Below are 24800 nucleotides of genomic sequence, written 5' to 3'. Positions count from 1 at the left end.
TATTTAGTTATTTTTGAGAGGAAGAGAGAGAGAGACAGAGCATGTGTGGGGGAGGGTTAGAGAGAGAGGGAGACACAGAATTCAAAGCAGGCTTCAGGCTCTGTGCTGACAGCTCCGTGCCTGACATGAGGCTTGAACCCACCAAACATGACATCATGACCTGAGCCGAAGTCAGACGCTTAATCCACTGAGCTACCCAGGTGCCCCAGAAGTGAAAGACTTCTACACTGAAAGCCAAAAACAAAACAGAACAAAACAAAACAAAACAAAACAAAAACAAGAACAAGAACAAAAACAAAAACAAAAACAAACAAAAAACTTACTGAGAAAAGTCAAAGAAGACACACAAATATGGGAAGACAATCCATGTTCACAAATTGGAAGACTTAATATTGTTAAAATGTCTGTACTACCAAAAGCAATGTACAGATCACTGCAATTACTATCAAAAATCCCAATGACACTTTTTAAAAAAAGAAATAGAAAAAAAAATCCTAAAATTCATATGGATTCTCAAAAAACCCTGAATAGTCAAAACAATCTTTAGAAAGTAAAACATAGCAAGGCTTCATATTTCCTGATTTGAAAACATATTACAAAGCTACAGCAAGCCAAAATAGTATGGTACTGGAATAAAGACAAATGATAGACACATAGACCAACTGAATTGAATAGGGATCCCAGATATAAACCCTCTCATATAGGCTCAAATTATCTTTGATAATGGTGCCAAGATTACACAATGGGGAAAAGATAATCTCTTCAACAAATGTGGCTGGGAAAACTTGATATCCACATGTAAAAGAATGAAGTTGGACTCTTACATTGCACCGTATGAACAAAATTGACTCAAAATAGATTAAAGATCTAAACGTAAGACCTGAAGCTACAAAACTCCTAGAAAAAACACAGGGGAAAATCTTCATGACACTGAATCTGGCAAAGATTTCTTTGATATGACACCAAAAGTATAGGTAGCAAAAGCTAAACTAGACAAATGGTACTACATCACACTTAAACATTTCTATGCAGCAAACAATCAACAGAGTGAAAAGGTAATCTGTGGGATAAGAAAGAATATTTATAAGCCATATATCTGTCAAAGGGTTAATACTGAGAATATATAAAGAAATCCTAAAACTCAACAACGAAAACAAACAATAGGATTAAAAAATGGACAAAAGACTTAAATAGATATCTCTCCAAAGATATAGAGATGGCCAGTAAGTATATGAAAAGATGTTTAACATCACTAATAATCAGGGAAATGCAAATCAAAACCACAATGAGATATCATTTTATATCTGTTAGGATGGCTACTATACAAACAAACAAACCAAAACAAAACAATAAAAAACCCAGAAAATAGCAAGTGTTGGCAAGGTTGTAAAGGTATTGAAAACCTTGTGCACTACTGGTGGGAATGTTGCTTTGGAAAACAGTATGGAGATTATTCAAAAAATCAAAAATATAATTAGCATATGATGCAGAAATCTCATTTCTGGATATACATCCAAAAAAACATGAAAACAGAATCTCAAAGAGATATTTGCATACCCATGTTTATTGAAGCACTATTCATTATAGCCAAGAGGCAGATGCATCATAAATACCTACTGATAGATCATAGATAAAATATGGTATATACAGACAGTAGATCATCCAACCTTAAAAAAGAAGGAAGTTCTGTTGTATGCTCCAAAAAAGATGAGCTTTGAAAACATCATGCTAAGTGAAATCAGTCAGTCACACAAAAAAGTAATGCATGATTCCATTTATATGAGGAAGCTAAAGTAGTTAAAGGTTTAGAAACAGAAAGTTTTGAGAGGCTGGGAGGAGGTGAAAAGAAAAGGATGTTGCTGTTCAAAGATATACAGTTTCCGGGGCGCCTGGGTGGCTCAGTCGGTTAAGTGGCCGACTTTGGCTCAGGTCATGATCTCACGGTCCGTGGGTTTGAGCCCCGCATCGGGCTCTGTGCTGACAGCTCAGAGCCTGGAGCCTGTTTCAGATTCTGTGTCTCCCTCTCTCTGACCCTCCCCCGTTCATGATCTGTCTCTCTCTGTCTCAAAAATCAATAAATGTTAAAAAAAAATTAAAGCAAAGATATACAGTTTCCATTTTGCAAGATGAAAAAGTTCTACAGCTTTTTGCACAATAAGGTGCATATAGTTAATACTACTATTCTGTGTATTTAGAAATGGTTAAAATGGTAAATTTCATGTTACCTGTTTTTTATCACACGAAAAAATGCAATGCAGTATTACAAAAAAACATCAGTGGAGGGGACTGTGAAAGTAATTGTGCAAATAAAGTGTAATCAGATAAGGTACAGTGAAAATATGTTAATGGTTTAATAAAAATATTAAAATTACTGTAGTCTTTTTCCATTTTTAGAATTATAGTTCATATAGCTTCTAAAGTGAGAGTTTTCATAATTATTTCAAAAAGCCCCTCAATTTAAATAAAACCAAACCAAAGTAGATGATTTCACATATTGTAGGAACTGAGGACTTCATTGAAATCATTAAGCTAAATATATTTGCTTTTCAAACTAAAATCAGCTGATGGCTGCTAAAAAGTAGGATTCAGCTAACTTAGAGCTTTAAAACTAATTACAATTTCAAAGTAGGTTTACTAAGGGATGTAACACCTAAAACTACAAAGAAGCTAAGTGATCAGGGATTTAAATTCACTTTCAAAAGGTGTGTCCAAATTAAATTCAGAGTTTTGTAAATCATATACTGAATGCATAATAATATTCATTAATATTAGTCATGCAAATTTGTTACTTCCATAGATGATTTTAATTTCTAGTGTTTTCACAATAGGATATTATAAAACGATACAGGATATCACAAAACTACAATATGTCATTGCAAACTCAGAATGAAGAAGCAAGATTAAAAGTTTAGGTCCTGAAACTGAAGAACAGGTGCTCTTAAGAGAACTCAACAATTTCAGGTTGATTGCCTTCAGGATGTATTGGTTTAAAAGTAATTATGTTTTTCATGTTTTGATTATTTCTAATATAATTTAGTTCAATTGCTTTTCCCATTTGCTTTTAATTCCTACAATATATGAACTCAAATGAGTTCCATTTTCTAAATATGAAAAAAATTCAGCATCATTTATCTTTATCAGGCTGGTGCACTTGACATCACATTCATGTGATTTTGCATTATTGAAAAATATTTTTTTTTCCTTTTTGAAAGATAATTTTCAAATCACTACTGGCTTATGAGAACATTGTTGCTTTTGCTTCATCTTTATTTTCCCTGGCATTTTAAACTATAGTGGAATTTGCATATAATTTTAATTAGATCCTTTACAATGTCGTGAATATTAATAGCTACATTAAAATGCTCTTCTTTTTAAACAGGCTATATTTTTCACATGTCCTACAGGAAAACTACATATCACTCCTACATTAAAAAGTATTGTGGGGGCGCCTGGGTGGCGCAGTCGGTTAAGCGTCCGACTTCAGCCAGGTCACGATCTCGCGGTCCGTGAGTTCGAGCCCCGCGTCAGGCTCTGGGCTGATGGCTCAGAGCCTGGAGCCTGTTTCCGATTCTGTGTCTCCCTCTCTCTCTGCCCCTCCCCCGTTCATGCTCTGTCTCTCTCTGTCCCAAAAATAAATAAACGTTGAAAAAAAAATTAAAAAAAAAAAGTATTGTGAATTCCTATAAAACCAGAACCTGACTATTAAATAATCAGAAAATGGATTATTTACAACTGTTTCTTAAACTCTAGCTTGAATATATGATTGGATACACTTTTTCTTCCTTAGAAATAATTTCAGTAACATAAATTCCTAGAAGTGGCTGCTTCAATGACAATGCATCTTTAAAGCCTCTTGAGATTGCCAAATCATCCCACTAAAAGGTTGTTTCAGTTAAAAATCCTCACCAGCAGCTTGGGAACTTGCCAGGCTGTGAGTGGTTTTTAGTTTCCACACACAGGGAATGAGGCATGTGTGTGGGTGGCCTTGCCTCTCCCAAAAGACCATCTGTCCTCTGCTGGCCAGCTTTCATCTATCAGGCCCCAAAATGGTCATGAGGGGCTGGGAAGAGTAACAGGCTCTCGCCTTGGTGTCAGTAGCTTGGTTCGGAGTGACCAAGTTGACTCTCAAGTATCCTTGAGTCTGTTCATACATGGTCACCTCTTCCTTGACTTCACAAGATTTTCTGCAGAACAGCAATATGTATTCACACTAACATAGAGGTACACAGTTTGTACTGCTCAAATGAATCAATACAAGCATCATAGAAGCAGCAAGACAGTGGAAGAGTCCTGGTTTGGGTAGAGAAGATGTGAAGTCAGTCACCTATTGGGCATATAATCTTGGACAGGTCACTGAACTAATAAGGACCTTAGTTTCTCATGTGTAGAACTGGAATTCTAGATGGTACGAACCGTTAAAGGGCCTTGTAGCACTACTATCCTGGTTCTATGCTTTTTAACCATAGAAAACTATTCTAAAGAGGGATAAAAAGTAGAAGGCTGAGAATAGCACATATTTAGCTTAGACTTGAGTAGAGAACATTCTTTCAGTTGAAGGGACAATCTGAATCTACTTAATTGTAAAAGGAAGACAATCCAACAGCAAAATAAAAATTATAGCTTGAAGAATAGTTGAATGCATATTAGGGCAAGAGAAGAAAATAAATCTCTAAATAAAAGAGTCAAGATGCAAAGTTATTTCTGCCTGTGTGTGAAGGAAAATTTCTAAATCATATCTATTCAAAACATTACATCAAGTTCTCCTTCCTAGTCCCCATGAGAGAAATTATGCAAAGTATTGTTTTGAAAATGATTATATCAAGATATAAAATTTCTGGAAACTTAACAGCAAGCCTAACATTATTCTGTGTATAGGAAATGCGGTTTTTAAAGTTTCAACAGATAATTAGTAAAATGATCACTCAGGAAAATGTGTCATGAAAATTTGGTAAATGATGACTAAACATAAAGAGCAAATTTGAGTATTTTTTTCATGATGAATAAGAAGACATTTCCTTTCCTGCGGCATCTGGGTGGCTTAGTAGGTTAAGTGTTAGAGTCTTGACTTCAGCTCAGGGCATGATCTCACAGTGGTGGGATAGAGCCCCATGTCAGGCTCAGTGTGGAGTGTGGAGCCTATTTGGGATTCTCTCTCTGTGTCATTCTCTCTCTCTGCCCTTCCCCCACTCATTCTCTCTCTTTCAAAAATAAATAAGCTTTAACAAAAAATAAATAAATAAAATATTCCCTTTCCTATTGGGTTCAATTCACATAGTACAATTTATACAGTAAAACAACAAGATATATATATTTTATTCCTCTGCTCCTAAAATAGTTGTACGGTATATACCCTAAATGTCTATGTACCTAATTATTTTAAAAATGGCTTATGTAGAATATTCTATCAGATAAGACAATTAATTATTCCAGTAAACATTTCTGGGACCTTTGTTACTTATTAAGCATTGTTCTGGAGTTTCAACAGTAAAGTAGATGTAAAAGAATTCAGACCAGTAAGGTTAGCTGGGTTGCAGCTTAGTAAATGTTTGTTCAGTGACTTGAAACAAAGACATAACTCTTGTCGTTTAAAAGGCTTATTCTTACTTAGCAGATCTATAATTGTACAGTTACTAACTCAACTTTCTGAAATAGTTTTTTGAAAGGAAAAAAAGCATGCCTGAGAATGCTTCATGGTTACATTTTACTGTACAAAATAAAAGAAAACGAGAAGTAAATGCTAATGTTTCACCTTCAAATAGTACTTAAACATTTAATCCTGCATGTTCCATTATCATTATTTCTTGTCAATGAATCTAAATGTGAATATTGTTTTCCTTTGGTCATTTACCTAATTACTTTATACATAGAAACTCTGAATAGGTATACATATTCAGAGTTCTTATATAAAGGTTGTTGAGGACTTTAAAGAATATATCAGAACTGCACAATTCTACAATTTTACTACAATAAAGACAAGGAAATTTTGAAATCAGAAAGAACCTTTGAGTTCAACTTCACAATTTACATATTAAAAATTCAATGATTTGCCCCCAAATTAATCTAAATCCGTTTGCTTCACAGATGGTATTACAGGAGTCACTGCTCTGGACAATTCCCTGCTTTATCCATTAAATCACTCATTAAAATACCCAGTAGTCTACCCTAAATAAAATTTCAATTCCCTTGACCATAAATTTAAGAAGTATGGAATAACCTGGCTTTATTTAAGTGAGTGAGTTCCATGGTATTATACAAAACATGATTAATCATAATACAATCTAACTTTGTTAGTTCTGTAGGAAAAAAAGTAACTCACTATCTAAAGCATTTTATGTTGAATATTTTACTTGCATTCACTATATCACTAGCAGCAAATAGGGTGGATATTGCACATCACGCTGCTTATATTTTGTTTATTTATTTATTTATTTATTTATATTTATTTATTTATTTATTTATTTATTTATTTATTTATTAAGGTGCTTCTATTTTACAGCTGAACTAAAGGAAGGCACTTGCTGAGTGACCGGGGCAAGTTTAAAAATTTCTTGTTATGTGAAATTAAATTTAAAACCCAAGTCATCTGATTCCAAGTTAGTGTCTAGTCTAGAGTTGTTGAAAGATTAGCTTCATACAAATGAACTCCTTATAGAAATGAGGGTCTAACTTTGAGTATCTGGGTACGTTTAACTTTACCACATTTCTTTTCAAATGAACATCATACACAGAATTAGAGGCAATGTAACCAGAAATCCATTTTATCTGTAAAAATCCATTTTACCTGCATACCAATGTGTTTTAATCAAACCAGTGGAAAAGTTGAGAGAAAACTTATTTGTTTTGAAATCTGTTATTGGTAGAACAAACGCAAATACGGACTGATTCAAATTCAGAATGCCCAAATTCCATCCAGAGAAAAAGGAGTTAAAACTACACTTCCCATAGTTGTCTTTCTGGTTGAATGTGAACCTGCATTGCATCTAGAGGGTCACTCCATGACTCACCAAGTAATATACTAATAATTTGCTGCACATGGAAAGATTTCTCCCAAAGAATCATAATTAGTCACTGCCGCTGCAGAAAACTTAGTTGCTTCCTTGCAAGGCTTTTTTCTGTTGGACTGAACTCTAATTGTGTTTATTTACAATGCTATTTGTTATGCCCCAGGTATAACTGTACAGATCATTCAGTCTTTCTTCCCTAAAAAGTGGAAGCTTTATTCATGAGGGTGTGAGTAAGAGCTCACAACTCACTCTTGTGTTGAACTAAAAACAAAACAAAACAAAACAAAAAACAAAACAAAACAAAAAAACAAACGATTGGTCTCAGACCTCCTGAAGGAGATGGGGTGAAATGAAAGAAATGGGTCATCCTGAGTGATAGCATCACTACCCAAGTAGGTGTGAATGATGTTTTCTGTGAGATCAGGTAAAGTAGTTAAGACAATAGAGCAAATAAATTAATGTTGGTAGAATTGCTATGTGTAATTGTTTCCTTTAGTGTCTGGGAGGAAAGAAATCAATGGATTTCTTCCAAAAATAGTTCTCTAATTGAACAACAGCATTTTTTCTTAATGTAGCTATAATTGAATATTTATTTAGAAGCAAATTGAGATCTTGTGCAAATGAAGAACAAAGCATGCATTCCCAGTCATCATGGCACTCCTTTAATTTCATGTAATGCTGATGAACAGTACCATTAAGTGCAAATAAAGAGAGAAGACAGATTAATTTTAAAACGACCCATTCTATTACAGAGACTTCAATTTTTTCTTCTTCTTATTTTTTTCCCTCAGTCTTAAGGCAAGTCATGATTAGTTATAAAAGAATTGCAGGGCTATAATCAGAGACCAAAATTGTCTTTTCTAGTTGTTTTGAAGTGCATAATATGCTAATAAGCTGTTCATTAAATTGGTATTTTCTATTTAATTTAAGAAAAGGCTCTTTGTATTAACAAAGCTTGTTTGACTATTTTCATAGAATGGGCTATAATCACATTTTTGGAATAATTTACAAAGATTATAACAGCTTATTACTTCGTAGCTTACCTCAAAGTGGGCAAAATTAGATCTAAGTTTTTGTATAGGACTGCTCCAAGAACAAATACCGATGATTCATCTAATTCTAGAAAGAATGAAATTAAAAATATTAGTGAAACGACAAGAAAAATACTGTCTTATAAAACTTTAATCTGCTCATTACTAGGGGATTCCAGTACTTGCTGATGCAAAGCCGAGTAGAAGAAATGTTTTCTTAACCATGCATGGGACAGATAAGCCCACACACCATACATATTAATGGTAGCTCTAAAAGATGTGTTTTCAGTGGCTTTGTGTCTTATGAAGTAACCTTTCTTCACCAGGCTGAGACCAGAGGCAGCTGCAGGTGCAGCTAAGGAGCTTCAGAGACAACTTTCTTTTGGAGTTTAAGATATATGGTCAAGATCTCCAAGGTAAAAATCAAGACTACAACGTCACTGTTGAAAGTAGCCATTAATTTTAGAGGCTTTTGAAGATGTTCTTGAAACTTAATTTTTTCTTAAATTTGCCTTTACATACCAAAATAATAACTACAAACCAAAGCAAAATTAAAAATGACTGTAGAAAGTGGTATGTTTCCATACCTCAAATTAAAATATTATGCCACATGCTTTACATTGGGATAAAACTGACATTACTGAGACTTAATTATGTCAAGGGCAGATCTATAATTTGCATTTTTCCATTTTAATAGGTCCTTTCCACCAGTAAATTCAGATTTAAAGACTATGTGTAAGTCTTCTGTATTTACAAAATTAGACCCATGATTGCAGACTAAGTTGTTTAACATAAGCAGATTTGTATCTAGTGTACTATTAAATAACCTTATTAGAAATGTTTTGTTCAAAGCTCAAATTATGTCACATATTTACCTTTTGATGATACAGGAGTAAAAATGCTTTTTGGAATGACTACCCTATCTTCTGAGTTTCTTGCCCAGTCAACCATTCCCTTTCGTCCTTTCATTGGGAAGTTGATGTCTGTTAGAACAGATGCTGCAGGAAGCTTCTGAATGCTAGCCACTATTAGAAAAGAAGTAATAATGTTAACTAAGATCTTTCAGTGGAATCAAAATTGATCAAATTACACCTTGCAATATATTCAAAAAGTTTTGAGCCAAATTATATTTATTAGAGCTACAAAACAGACTTATTTCCTAATATTAGACAATAATCATTAAGGTTGCCAATTCTTTTACTTATCAATTTAGATTTCTATTGCTTTCCCCAGGAATCATACACATGGTCAATGGGGTGTATTCTGAGAGCAGCATGTACTGCCACGCGGTTGTTCAGAGTTGACTTCCATTCCAATGGTTATAAGTTCATACTGTGTTTTTTGCTAAGCATTTTGATTAACACATTTGATTCACAGACTGAAATTTGTGTTTATATCTGAACTTTGTTCTCGGAACAAATTTTCTGCATTTACATGTGAATGTCATCTTTGAAAGAAATTTTTCATGGATTAAATGGGGTACCATGAAGGCACGGAAAACAAAGGCATATTACTCTTGAAGACAGAACTGTCATAATCCAACGAATAAAGCACCAGTAATGCTATAACCACAGAGACAGTGTAATATGCAAAAATATTTATCAAGTAGATTAATAACACAAACTTTTTAAAACAGCCCCCTCCATAATTGAAAGTAATAAATGGATACTTGGAGTGTAGAATTGTGTCTTTACTTGCAATAAGTATTTTAATATATATTGAAAAAAGTGATGAATGATATGTTTGGTAATGCCTGAATTTTTTTTATTATATCTAACAATTATATATGCACACATATATACATATATACATACATAATAAAATTATAAATACTTAAGTACTTATTGATTATATACATTTTCAATTAAGAAATGTAATTTGTACAACTTTTACAGAGGTTCATACTTGTTCTACATGAAAGTTTCAGGTATCTCATGGAGGATTTAAATAGATAATGAAAAAAAACTATAGCAGCCATTACAATAGTAAGCTAAAGTAAGAAACCATTCAGCTCCTCATAAGTGGATTTCATTCTGAAGAAACTTGTAATTCAAATCGAGAGAATGAAAATTAGAAATTTAACAATATTAGTTGTATAAATATATTGCAACACTGGCTTAGTTCCAAATTGAAATGGTTATGTATTATCGTACTTTACTAAAGCTCTTTCGGCTATTATAGACATCCATTATCAGCATAGGATGAAATTTCATTTGGCCTGTAATTTGACATAATAAGCTTAAAAAAGGATTTTGCCACTAAATGTTGAAAGAAAGAGGGTGCTGGGTAACACATAAATTAGTTATGGATGTTACATGCTGGTTTTGAATAACAGCTATAATTATTCTGCTTTCTTTAATTTTTCAAACAATATAGTCTTTGTTGTCCATAAATAACCCAGTTCACATGTCCTTAAAGGTCCAAATCCTCCACTGCAATTAGATGGACAGGTCAGCAAATTGGTAGCACATTCTTTCTTGAGGGTCCTATAAGTTTTATTTAATATGCAAAATTAAATTCATTTACTACCAAATTCCTTGGCTCTCACTTTGGTTTTCTTGATATTTAGAGGAAATTTATTTCACCTCTTTGCTCTAAAAATTGATGAAAAGAAATGAAGATGTTTCTGACTGTCACACAATTGGTTTCTGTTATAAGGGAAAATAAATAAGAGATAAATTGTTGAACCCTGAAGTCTAATAATTCCTCTGTTACTATATTCCTTGGATAGAAAACAAAAAACAAATGACCAAAAAGAAGCAGTAACAAATGAAGGAAGCACATTCTTTACCAACTCTATCACTTTATCCTGAATAAGCTCTAGTCTAATGGCATGTCCTTAAATATACAAAAATGATAGAATTAAACGTGCATGCATCTCATATTATGAAATGCACTCATTCTTCAATCAATGGTACACTGGCTATTGAATTATGACTGTATAGGTTATATTGTACTTTTGAACACAGTCTAGATTAAACAAATATAAAAATCAATTAGGATCAGCATTTAATTTGTGCAAGAAGTCCTTTAAATTGCAGTCTTGAGCACAGGGAGTACATGAAAACAAACACTTATTCATTGATTTTAGTAGAAATGTAATTCTTAAAGTAAGATTATATTTTCAATAAATGCATTATAAAAAAGGATATGACTTCATAGGCTGATGAGATTCAAATGTTAGTCTTCAAATTATCAGTGTATACACGTTCTTTAAAATACAAAATATAATATTACATCTTTACCTTAAAGCTACCTAGGAAGATGCCTTAGATGACACTGTGGTTCTTCATGATCCTGACATGATTAACAAGAAAACCCATTTCCATATAGCAAAAATAGTTCAAAGATGACTTTTATTTCCTCCCTCTTTCAGTCCCTGTACCAGACACTTGGACCAATCCAATCCTCAATCTCTTCCCTCCTTCACTGAGTTTGAGTGTCCAAAACCTTTAGGTAAAACTCAGATGCAGTCTTTAGGGAACTGGAAAGCTCAGATGTTAAGTGAATACCAAAGAGGTAGGATTAAAAGTGAATGCTTTAAACTATGCCAAGTTTATACAAATATGTGTCCAGTGCTGACAAAGGAACATAAATGCAAAGCATAAGTGCATAGTCTACACTCTGTTTCTGCAGTAATTGCTGCATTAAAACCAGTCATTGTGGGTGGTTAGATAATAGAGCATCTTTCCTCAAAAACTGAGAAAATGCCTTTCTTACAGAAGATTAAAGTGCTTAGAAGAAACCACAAAGGACACAGTGTCCCTGAACAAATAGGCACATCTCGAATGCTCCAAGAATTATCCTAAATTCACTGTATCGTGTTTTCATTACAACACTAGATTTGATTTCTTATGCAATAAAAATAGGTGACTCATCACTGATAAACCTTGCAGCAAAACCAGCTGCACTTTCATTTTCCAATTTTAAAACTTTCATTTTGAGTTTGGATATGCAGCATAAAATTCCTCCTCATGAGAAAGCATAAGGAATCCTTGCAGACTCTAAAAGCACAAGGTCGGTTTTTTTGTTTGTTTTTGTTTTGCTTTTGGTTCATCAAAGCAGGGTGGAGCTTTGAACCTTGTCCCTGAGGAAAATCATGAGGTTTTAGCACTTTGCCCTAATTGAGGTTCTGGAGAATGGCAACTCTGTCATGTAATGTCATGTCAGGTAATGTGAATGGCCCACATACAAAAGCTCGGGTTAGTTAATATGATGCAGCAGTTGCATCATGGACAAGAATGGAGGCATGTAAAAGGAAAAGACTAGAGAGCCAAAGTACACCGATGAATGCTGGAGGGATGAGAAAAGGGGCAAACGAGGGCTAACAGGGAAAAACCATAGTTTTCCAGATGGCTTAAGTCTGGACTCTGAATCTGGCCTGGGATTCAAATCCTAATATTTTAGAGTATAATATCTTGTTTGTTTGTTTGTTTGTTTGTTTTTCTGGGCCAGTCGCAGTTTCTCTTTGCTATTTTGTGTAATTATGGAAAGCATACCCTACCACTCCCAAAAGGCTCCTTTTAGAAGATAAATTTCATGTCCATCTTATAAATTGTGCAACACTGGGCATTGCCTAACTTCTTTGTGCCTCAATTTTTTCTTCTGTAATATGGGAATAATATTATCCACCTCACTGAGATGCTGGAAGATGAAACTAGTTACTATATGTCAAGAGGTAAGTCAGATGCCTAGAACAGTATGTGGGTAATGCTGTGTAAGTGTTAGCTATTATTTTTTAAAATTTTTAAACATTTATTTATTATTGAGAGACAGAGAAACAGAGCATAAGCATGGGAGGAGCAAAGAGAGAGACACACACACACAGAATCCAAAGCAGGCTCCAGGCTCCGAGCTGTCATCACAGAGCCCGATGTGGGGCTCGAACTCACGAACCGTGAGATCATGACCTGAGCCGACGTCAGAGGCTTAACTGACCGAGCCACCCAAGTGCCCAAAAGACATTCTTTTTTGATTGTGCTTCAGTGACTTTGGCATGAGATTATGTATTTAAAAGTTTATGTTGGTTATCCAAAGGTAGGGATTGCATTTAACCAAAGGTAGGGATTATACTTAAAATAGAGCTCATCCTTTAGTACTTAAATGCGTCACCTAGGGAGCTAAGGTTCCTTCTTACTCATTCTCTTTCCTTCCTTCCCTCCCTCTCTCCCTCTCCTGCCAGCCTCCTCACTCTCCTCCTCCCTCCTGCTGCTTCTTCTCCTTCTCTCTCTCCCCACCTCTATGTCTCTCTCCTTGTCTCCCTCCATCTCTATCTCTGTCTCCATCCTTCTGTCCCTCTCCCTTTCCTTTTCCAATAGAATCTTCCAGAGGGAAGAGGTTGGGTTCTCTGGTTATTCGGCCACACAAAGTCAGCCAGGTTAAAAATCTCAGTTGGAAAAGAAACTTACTGCATCCTAGGTGACAGATTCAGTATTGCCATTGCAGCCAAGGCCACAGTCTGCAAAGAGAACTTCAAAAGCACTACCCTTATGCAGTGACCTAACTTAGTGCAGCAATTCACATCGTATAAGTGAGTAGCGGAAACTCCCAAACAAGGGAACCTTATCATAAACAAAAGTGTAGATGGATACAGAAAAAGAAGTTTAAGAGATGCCTTAAAAGGGATATTGACGTTTCCAAAATATTTAAAATTTGCATCATTTTTCATGTTGATTCAGAGGGAACAACTTACAAATTGGGTCTTGACTCATCAATATGAGGAAATTGGCTAGTTATCAAAATGGATTTGCTTGTGGAAAACATCACTCAGTATTACTAGATAGTCACTCCACAGTTTTGATGTCCCATACGAAAAATATGGCAGGGAAGGAAGTATGCACTGCATCAGTGTGTTAGAAAGCAACAATTAGTTTTGTTTGTGTACCTAATGCAAGCACAGAGGGGCTGAGCAAAGCCTACATGTAGTGTTATCTGTTGGCATTTAGCAGCTTAAAAAGTCATGGTTTTTATATTTATATAGAAATGCTGAGTGCTTTATAAAATACTGAGGGCATTTGGGAGGGAAAGGAAGGACAGCTGACATTTACTGAATAGTTGCCATGACCTTGGCATTTGTTAGACATTCCTTAATCTATTCAACAAGTATGTATCAAATATCTTCTCTGTGCTAGGCACTGTTCTTAGCACAGCACTTAGGCAAGTGCTTTACACGTGATATCTTATTTAATAGTTAAAACAACCCTTATTTAATATTTAAAGCAACCCTAGGAGGTGTCATTATTATCAGTATCCTCATTGTTATTATCCCTACATTCATTTACAAATGAGGAAGTAGACTCTGTTAAAGTGGTAACATTGTGATTCAATTCTCAGTTTGCCTACTCAGAAGTATATGATTTTGCACTGTGTGGTGCAGTTTGATTTTACCTAACAAATCAGCAGCAAATTTACTTTGTCTTACTGTAATATTTTTGCACTAAATATAAAAGACAGACATAATAATTCAATGAGAGGAAATGAAGCTATTCTCACGTGTCTAGCAAGAGATCAAAACTAGATACTACTGAAGAATGGTGATTATCAAAAGGGCAAATAGACACATACTTTAATTTGTCCAGCATATCTTTACGTTCTAACATCTCCATGAAAAATCACATTCCTGTGAGTGGTTTACAGGAAACAGACAATCAAACGGCCAGTTTTGGTTGTTTTTCTCATTACCCTGTCTCCCCCATTTACTCTGTCTCTTTTCCCAAAATGCCAAGATTGGAATGCTGAGAGCCCAAGAGAAAGAACAGGTTTGCTAGAAAGTGGCGTGCAGCCATGACTTCCCAGGAAATGGAACCACTAGGCAGGGGCATCTGAAAGGACCCAGTGCTCTGACAGCACCTATCAGTTCTATCCCGCCATCACCACTAGAGTGAAGCATCCCCAAGTCCCAGGACCAGCACACAGAGATTTAGATGAGAAATACTCTTCTCTTTAGGAATTTACAGATTTTTCTTTTTAAGAGAAAAAGTAGGATCCTCTGATTTTTTTTAAAAGTAGACAAACTAGATGGGCAGTCAAAAAAGGACCTATATGGCATATTGAGCATACTGTTTTCAACTTGTTACTTTTTAATGACTTACTATGTATAATGAAACTTTAAATACTTAACCATTTTGCATATTCCTTTCCAGCATCAAAATTAAAAAAAAAAAAACTTGCAAATTACTTGTGAATCATTAGCTTCAGACTCTGTTTTTTATCCATTGGCTGCTTTGTATCCAAGCCTGGGAGACTCTGCACAGCAGGGCACATTCTTATTCCTGCTCACAGTACTTTTGCCAGATTTTAGTGCTCTCCATGGAGGACTCCCGTGGCTTGCTCTCAGGTCACCCCTACTTCCCTAACATGTAATCATGCCTATGCACATGGTACATCCATAGCCTACATGTGACTCTCATTAAAGCTAAATCGTCTCAACCAGGAATTGGCAAATTATAGCCCACAGGCCAAATCTGTCCTATTAGCTATTTTTTTGCATGGTTTGCAAGCTAAAAATGGTTTTCACATTTTTAAATAATTGAAAAAATTCAAAAGAATAATAATATTTCTTGGCATGTGAAAATTACATGAAATTCAAATTTCAGTGTCCACAAATGAAGTCTTGGAATACAGCCACAGCCATTCATGTTCTTACAGTCCAGGGTTGCTTCCATGCAACAATGGCAGGGTTGAATAGCTGCACTGAACACTGTATGGTCCACAATCCTAAAATATTTACTGTTTGGCCCTTTGCGGAAAAAGTATGCCTACATCTGTTCTGGACATATGCTGAAGAGCTATTTTTAAGTATTACAATTTACCTTTAAAGAGAAACACATTCTAAAAAACACAGGAGTTTCTGTACTTATTCTGTTATCTATTACATGTTCTTCCCACCTTTTCTTTCAGTACTACACTGAATATAGTGGGGATATTTGAGCTGATTCCACCATTTTTCTTTTAGTTTTCAAAAAGAGTATGAATGAGTGTTTTACAGTCTTACAGAAACAGTCATTTAAAAAAAATGTTCATCTTCTCTACACAAGTAGTTCATGATTTTACTCCTAACACGAATTAAAAATAAAATGTGATATGGTTAATCATTCTCGTATGTATACCTGAATAGTAAAAACAAATCAATATAGAAAATTTTTTAGGAAAGAAGTTTTCCCTCTTCTCCCAACCAGTTAAATTAAGAACAGAATTCCTTCAGAAGAAGGATCATCAGATGATAATCAACTCAGTATTGAGACAAAGAGAGAGAGAGAGAGAGAGAGAGAGAGAGAGAGAGGAAGAGAGAAATATTTTGTACATGCAACATTATTAACTTCTTACTCTTTATATACACACATATGCATGTGTGTGTATAATAAGAAAGTTTTGACATTTAAGGGACTTTCAGTATTACTAGTGAAGAATTAGCCAAGGACCTACTAGGAATTAGGCACCAATGCAGGCAGCAAACAACTAAAGCCAACAATTCAAGGACTTCCCAAGATAGTGACTCATCCATTCCCAGAAAAGTAATAGCAACAGACAGTGCTAAGAGGTGAAAAGGGAAAAGAGATCATTGTAGACCGAGAAATTCATTCTGGAAATTCATTCATCCAACAAATCTCTATTGAGACCTGAGAATATTCTAAGCACTATTTTGATACTGAGTATTTAGCAAGTGAACAAGAGACACAATGTCTTTGCTTTTAAAGAGCTCACAGTGGGGAATACATGCAATTAGTAAGGGAACAAACAATTCAGATGATGCTAGATTGAGAGAGGTGGCATAAAAGAAATAAAGGATGAGATGGAACACGCTTGGCTAAAGAAAGCTTCGTTGAAGAGGTACAGTCTGGGCTGTGGTTTGACAGTTAAGTATGGCAAAGGGAAGAGGAAACTGCCTATGCTCTGAGAATCTAGAGCCTACAAAAGGTGTGTAATGTTTCATACATATCAGAACAGTAGCATCTGGGTAGGAGGAATGACATGAGGCTTTAAAGGCATGAAGCAAGGAAACTTAATATGTCCTAGAGATATAATAACATTTCTAATAGGACAGAAAGGTTTAGGCAGAGAAATAGGAGAAAAAGCAAAATAAGATATTGTAGGCTAAGGGATCTAGAGCATGATCAAATTTAGAATTTGAAGATATAATTAGATGCCTTCTAATTAGAAATAATAATTGACAATGTGGACATGGATAAGTCCTTCTAAAGAGAGAATATAATGAGCAGATTCATTTATTCAGCAAATATTAATTGAGCACCTATTACATGCCAGGCACAGTTATGGGCACTGAAAATAAACCACTGAACAAAAAAGCCAAAGTCTTTGCCCTCAAGGGACTGGCATGATATCTGGGATTGGTGTGTGTGTGTGGGGGGGGTGGATAAAGACAAGGAACAAATATAACTAGCCAGAATGTCAGTAATGATAAATGATATGATAGATAATGAGTGAGGTTGAGAAGGTTTACTAAATAATGAAAACTTCTTTGGTAAACTGGCATTTTTGCCAACATCCACAAGAAGTGAAATGGTGAGTTATGCAGATATTAAGAAGATAACAGGAAAAAAAAGCTGAGAAATGTAGTTTAGGAAAGGCTCACTTTAGGGGGTAAAGAGAAATAAACATAGAAAGACATCAAAAATTATGGGGTGCCTGGGTGGCTCAGTCAGTTAAGCGCCCTATTATTGATTCCCGCTCAAGTCATGATCTTCTGGTTGAGATATCAAGCCCCTCATCAGGCTCAGTATAGAGCATGGAGCCTGCTGGGGATTCTCTCTCTCCCCCTCTCTCTGCCCCTCCCTTAACCCTTTCAAAATAAATACATAAAGTTAAAAAAAAAAGACACCAAAAATCAGTGGAGAGAGAGAAGAAAATTGCAATCATGAACTAACTTAAGAATGGAGAGATGCATTTTAATAAGGAGAAAATGGCTTTATGAGGGGTCAAAGGTTTTATAAAGATTATGGAGAAGAGCCATTGGTTTGGTTTTAAAACAAAATGGAAACAATACTCTAAGATTAGTTTCAGGACACGATCTATTGTAGAGGTTGGTAAACTTTTTCTATAAAAGGCTCAACAGTAATATTGTCAGCTTTGTGGGCCATTAGGCAATTACCCAATTCTGCTGGTATTATATGAAAGCAGCCATACACAATTCATAAATGAATGGTCATGCAAGAAAACATGATGTTTAATCATGTTTAATTGTCTTCTGTGATCAGTATTGTATTTTTTTTAACTCAACAAATGTTTATCGGGCAGAACTCTTGATTTCCTACCACCAAACCACTGTCTTCCCCAGTGTCACTCACCTTAATAGAAGGTGCCACCATTTATTCAAATGTTTAAACCAAAAACCTAAAGGTCATCTTTACTTATGGTTTTCCTTTGCCTCCTATGACATCCATTAACACATGCTCTCAGTATTATTTCTAGAGCTAGAACATGTCTTAAAACCCTACCCTTCCCTCCATCTTCATTCCAATACCCTCTAGAAACCACCAGAATCTCTAACCCAAATGAATTCAAGAGTTGCCTAACTGGCCTTCTTGGTTCTATTCTTTTCCCCTGAATTTATTCTCTCAGAAACCAGAGTTATCTTTTAAAAAATATAAATCAGATCATGTTGTTCCCTTTCTTGAAATAATTCAGTGGCTTGCCAGTGTTTTTGGAATAAAATCTAAATTTTATACAATAGCCTACAAGGCCCTGCATGGGTTGGCTTCTCTCTCTGCAGTCACATTATACATGGCTGCTTGTTTACTGACCCAGATCAAGTGGTACAGGTCTTTTCTTTTCCACCACAGGGCTTTTCCTTTCTAACGAGAACATTATTTTCTATTCTTATCCTTGAGTCTCTGCTAACTTGGTCTGTTTTAACTGCCCTAGCTAAAGAAATTCACCACCACCCCTTCCTTGCCATTGCTCTCTATTATATCATCCTGTTTATTTTCTGTATGGCCCTGCTCACAGTTAAAAATTGTCTAGATCATGTAGACTTGTTTATTGTCTGTTTTTTTATATTAGATTATAAGCTCAAAAAGAAAAGGTATTTTCTCTATTTATCATTGTATGAAAGGATCCTAACATACAGTAGGTCTGACACAAGTCCTCACATATTTTTTATTTTTAATGAATTTAATTTTATTTTTAATGAATAAGGTCTACCAAAGACTCAATACAAGGAAATAGGGTACAATGTGATCACTTTGTGCCCTGGAGACAAAAAAAAAGATCTAGTTTTCCAATTACTTTGTGATCTTTGGCATGATATTTAATTGCTCTTCAGTTTGACCATCTGTAAAAATCAATAGCCTTTCATGAGGATTAGTTGAAGGCAGTTGGTTCATTCCCTGTACATAGTAAGACACAATATATGCCAATTCCCTTTTATCCTTTATCTCAACCATTCTCTGCCTTAGGTAAAATATGGTAGAAGATCCAAAATTAAGAAAAGACAAAATCCTGACACAGAAAGAGATTACAAGGGAGACAAGAGATTACAAGAGATTACAATAAGACATTTATTTCACATAAATATCTTAAATATGAGCCAAATAGGTAATAAGAATGTTTCCTCTGAACTCCAAACCTGTCTACTGAACTATTCAATTCACTGTCTTCAGGAATCTTAAATGTAGCATATCTGAAGCTTAACTCTTGATTTCTACTCAGCCAGCATATAAATATGCTTTCAGTATGTAGTCTTCCCCATATCTATAAAGGGGACCTCCATCCCACCCTTTCCCCAAGACAGAAAATGGGAAGTTATCCTTGACGTGTTCATATTTTCATCCCCAGAATCTCCTTCATCATTGTGCTTGCTGTTTCTCTTCCAAAACACATCTTAAAGTTGTCTTTTCATCTCAACTATCTCTATTTTGACTGCTACACAATAATCCATCAAGTCTTTAAATTAAAAAAGTCACTATATTCATTGCTCATTCTTGTGCCACTTTACACATTGCAGTGAGAGTATTTCTGAAGCAGAGTTGAATCATTTTACTCCCCAGGGAGTTCCCATTACACTTGTATAAAATACAAAATCTCTCCAGGGTCTCCATGACCTGGTATTTGACTTTCTCCTCAATGTTATTGCATGACTTGTCCCATTTACAACTACTCTCCAATCACAGTTGCATTCTTTCATTTCATACCAACCCCTCCCTTGGTTAATTGTTATTCAACATCAAGTCTTGGCTGAATGCCAAGAAGAACTTTCTAGCACTGAGCAACTACTACCCCCATATCTAAGTTGGAAATCTTGGTTAGTCTCTATTCATATCATTTACCACAACTTAAATACATCGACGAATTTATTTATTTATCTATATGCATTTTGGTTTTAAAAGTTTTTCTTTTCCATTTTTCCTTATATAATAATATAAATTATATCTTCATTCATCTAATAAGATTTAAAAAAATAAACTTATTTATTTATTTTGAGAGACAGAGAAAGCAGGGAGGGACAGAGAAAGAGGGAGAGAGAATCTCAAGCAGGCTCTGCACTGCCAGCACAGAGCCTGATGAGGGGCTCAAACTCCTGAACCATGAGATCATGACCTGAGCTGAATGAAGAGTCAGATGCTTAACTGACTGAGCCATCCAGATGCCCCATTTATCTAATAAGTTTTATATTTAAAAACCTAATATCTCTGACTTCACTCATATGAGGACTTTAAGAGACCAAATAGATGAACATAAGGGAAGGGAAACAAAAATAATATAAAAACAGGGAGGGGGACAAAACAGAAGAGACTCATAAATATGGAGAACAAACAGAGGGTTACTGGAGGGGTTGTGGGAGGGGGGATGGGCTAAATGGGTAAGTGGCACTAAGGAGTCCACTCCTGAAATCATTGTTGCACTATATGCTAACTAATTTGGATATAAATTTTAAAAAATACAATTAAAAAAAACAATATCTTCCCTACTAGAATGTAACCTCCATAAGGACAAAAACCAGATATATTTGGCTCATCTTTTTGTGCCCAGAGGATAACTGGTATTTGGCAGGCACTTAATAACTATTGATTTGATATAATGAAAGAAGAAATGAAGAACAAAGACTAATTTTAACTGGGGAGGGGGTACTGGGCAAGGTTTAGCACATGACTCTAAAATAATATAAGAACAAAGAGGTGATTTCAAGTTGTTTGTAGAATTTTGGCCACTTCATCTTACCAAAAGGAAACCATGAGCCTTATGCCTTTTTCAAAATAAGAACTGAGGTTAGACATGTGTGCCTAACCAAATTTAATTTTTTGAAGAAAAAGGAGGAACAAATAGCAGTAACAAGAGACCATCTACTGAGCAGTTAAGTGCCAGCAATAGTGTGTTACCTCCCTTGGCCCCTTGACACACTCTGAACTAAGTACAGTCAATCCCATTTTACAGACTAGTTTTGGATCATTGTGTTGCAAAAATATTCTTTAGTCCTAATGGCATGATAGTAAAGATTCATGAGTTCACAATCTAAACTAAACAAACTAAAGAATGACTGGTGGAAAAAAGGTCTTACATGAGCTCTATATTTGTAAACATCATTTCTTTCCTGTAAGTTCAGAAAACATTTTTGGTCTTTCGATCTTAAAACCAAATAACAAACAAACAAAACAAAAAATCCCTAAACAATAATTTACACCTCCTCTCCATACACATGCATGCGCAAACACATAAAAATACACACTCTGGGATTAAACTGAGTGCTCTATTTCATTATAACTTACATGTAGTTTAAAAAGGCATATCAGTTACAATTTTCTTTCATCTATGTGGTTGAAATTATACTACACAATATATTTACTTTTAAGAAATTTAAAAAGTAAATAATTATATTCCATATTTCTAATATGCTATGATATTTTTGAAATATTATGGATTTTTAGAATAATTTTAAAGACATTAGAGGTTACCTTAATTAGTAAGAATATTATTATATTTTAGAAAAAACTTTTAAAAAGGAAGGAGTTAGGCAAAGTTAATTAATTGGGCAAAGAGTTTGGGGAAAGTAAAAGGAGACTATCTAGAAAAAAGAGAGGTAATGATTAATGCTACCAAATAACAAAGACAGATTCTTCAAAAAGAGGAAAGTTCATATTCCAAAAAGTAATAAAGTAGCCCAAGTGGGTGTTGAAGTTAATTATTAAAACATTTTGTAGTGGCAAAGAAAATGTTTTAGCATCTTTGTCTAAATTAATATCCTTCTATATTCCTACTGCATTTTAGAGCCCTATTTCAATGTATCAGGCTTTGATTTCAGAATATATATATGGATATATACCAATTATCCAATATAAACTATTCCCTTATGAATTATTTAGTCCCTACAACTATAACATTCTATTTTGTAGTTATTAGCTAAACCTTAAATAAAATATTATCCTGTATATAGTTATATATTCTTTAAAGCTTGTTACTATTGGGTACTCAATTTAGTTTAACTTCTATTAAAAAGCATCTTCATACTTCGATCTAACTTAAAGCAAAGCAAAACAAAACAAAACCAAACAAAACAAACAACAACACTACTTTTCCCCTAAGCCCAGAGTATAAATTTTAATAGTGTCTAAAGCAACTGCATATCAGATTTGAACACTGACAAATATTTTAGAATATACACACACAACCACACCCACTCACACCTGCTCTCTCAAATTCACATGCCACAAACCAAATCAGAAGATCATATTGAAGAAAACACATTGAACTAGCCACATAAGTAGTTCTATTTCTAAAGTTAAAACTCTTCATATGAAATATTTAAGTAGGTAAGAAAAGCAGAAAAATAGTTTTGACTGTTCAGAAGCCAATATTCAAATGACAAAGAGAATAATTCACTTGTAAATTCAGAGTATATAATTCTGCTACAGAATTATTTGACGCATCTATAGGGATAATTGATGCAGTTTTGTAGACTACAGGTGATGTATTACATGTTAAGGAGAAGACATTATAAAAGTAAAGCAGAAAAGATTCCTGTGTGTTAACTGGATCTGACTAATGACTAATAAGAACAAGGAAGAGAAGAGTAGCTTCTTAAGATAGAGAAGTGCAAATACTATTGAAATGTTTGTTGGGTCTTTTGAATCATCACACTACAAAGACAATTGGGTAAGAAACTCATTTTAAAATAGGCGAAGCACAAATATATTTTTAGGTTTAATTATATTATCTGCCTAGAAGTCTGGGATCCTGGTCTGCTTTGTGAAATACTAGTGAGATTAGAAAAAACAAACAGAAACACAGGGTATTAAATGTAGGTAAGAACTTCAGCAGTTCCCTAGAGGGACAGTCTGTGGCTACTGGAGGTGGAGGGACATGCCCACACACCCAGTAAGGTGCAGAGCCCGTATTTCGCCCTGTATTTGTTCACTACCAATTACCAAGGGCCTAGTACATGCCAGGTGCTAAATATATGTTATGTTTAATATTTACAATAACACTTTAGGGAAGATATTATTATCTACACTTTAGAAAGGAGCCTACTGAGGGATTCAGAGATGAAATAACTTGCAGAAGGTCCGTTTGTTGTGGTTTAGTCAAGGTTTGCAGCCAAATCTAGCTCCAAAGCCAGTATATTCCTAGATACAAAATTGGATCCCTGTTAGCATTGACATCAAGTCACCAGTGTTTAATATGAGTCATATTTTTCAGGTGTCAGATTCAGATGAGAACTTAAATAAGTTTACTCTTTAGCAAAAGAAGCAATCGAGAAGGGGAATCATTTAGCACAGAATTCCTGGTATAACCAAATAAAATAAGACTTTTGAAAAAGTGAAACCATAAGAGTAGAAAAAAATAAAACTTGTTAAAAGGGAATTGGTGCCTCTTTTCTCTTCACTAGTTATTGTTACAGAGGCAGACTACTATTGCCATAGAGAAAAGCAGTTATTGCCATAGTGACAGTTAAAATGGAATTGTTTTTTGTACTCACACAAATTCGCAGCCACATCCTTCTAATTCAGTTGAATAGCAAAACCAGAAAGAAGGCATCAGTATGCTAATTTTAGCAATATCAAATCCTTATTGCATAAAGCAATGGAGACTAGAGGTATTATAACATTCAAGTTTTGATTTTAGTTGGCTTTAAATTTTATGTTTCTATTCTGGCCTGTAAGTGCCTACCAGATTCTGAAGGAATTAACTTCTAACAGAAGAATGCAGTCACACTGCGAAGATTTATCATCCCAACATGTTTTACACACAGCATTCTCCAGGGAGCTAGGGAGCCATGTGGCCCTTTTGTTAATCCCATCTCGAAAAGCCTTTCCCTAGTTGGAGTTTTTTTCTGGGTCTCTTGAACTGAGGCAAGGCACTGATTCCTTTACACAAAACTCCTCTTCATAGCTTCCCTAGGATACAGAATCCACAAACAACTTCTTTGCAAAAACTCATGTTCTTTATAGGGAATAATTAAAGAAAACTCAAACCCAAAATGTTTGTGGTTAGGTTTATGTGTCAACCTGTGAGAAACCCATGAATTCTCAATCTATATTCTCACCAGAAGTCTTAAATTTTGAAATTGTGTATCTCCATTCAGGACAGCTTTCACAAACCATGGCCAATAATATACCAAGATTTATCATAAAAGTATGTATCTTCACCATCTGTGTTACATGTATTTCATCCTTGAGGCTTTGAACTCTTTCTCATAAGTATACATAGGTAGGGAGGAGTCAATATTTCATCTCCTTTTCCTATTCATCTACCAGTACTGCTGAGAAGTACTGTGCATTCTATGTTGTATATTTCCATCTGAAATTCATGTGAC

General features: G+C 34.8%; 1 protein-coding gene across 2 annotated transcripts in view; it reads right to left on the bottom strand.

Moving 5' to 3' along the window:
• The window catches only part of ADGRB3 (adhesion G protein-coupled receptor B3), a 750806-nt gene that overhangs the window by 308825 nt on the left and 417181 nt on the right, over positions 1–24800 (bottom strand). For both annotated transcript variants that reach the window (XM_030315777.1, XM_030315778.1), the window contains 2 exons: positions 8911–9060; positions 8048–8123 (listed from right to left, as the gene is read on the bottom strand). In XM_030315777.1, the coding sequence (XP_030171637.1) occupies positions 8048–8123; positions 8911–9060 (226 nt within the window). The remainder of the gene's footprint in view (positions 1–8047; positions 8124–8910; positions 9061–24800) is intronic.

Source organism: Lynx canadensis, chromosome B2 (genome assembly GCF_007474595.2).
Source record: "Lynx canadensis isolate LIC74 chromosome B2, mLynCan4.pri.v2, whole genome shotgun sequence".
Lineage (NCBI taxonomy): Eukaryota > Metazoa > Chordata > Mammalia > Carnivora > Felidae > Lynx > Lynx canadensis.
Note: the sequence above shows the minus strand (reverse complement) of the source record. Positions and strands in the feature narration are given on the sequence as shown.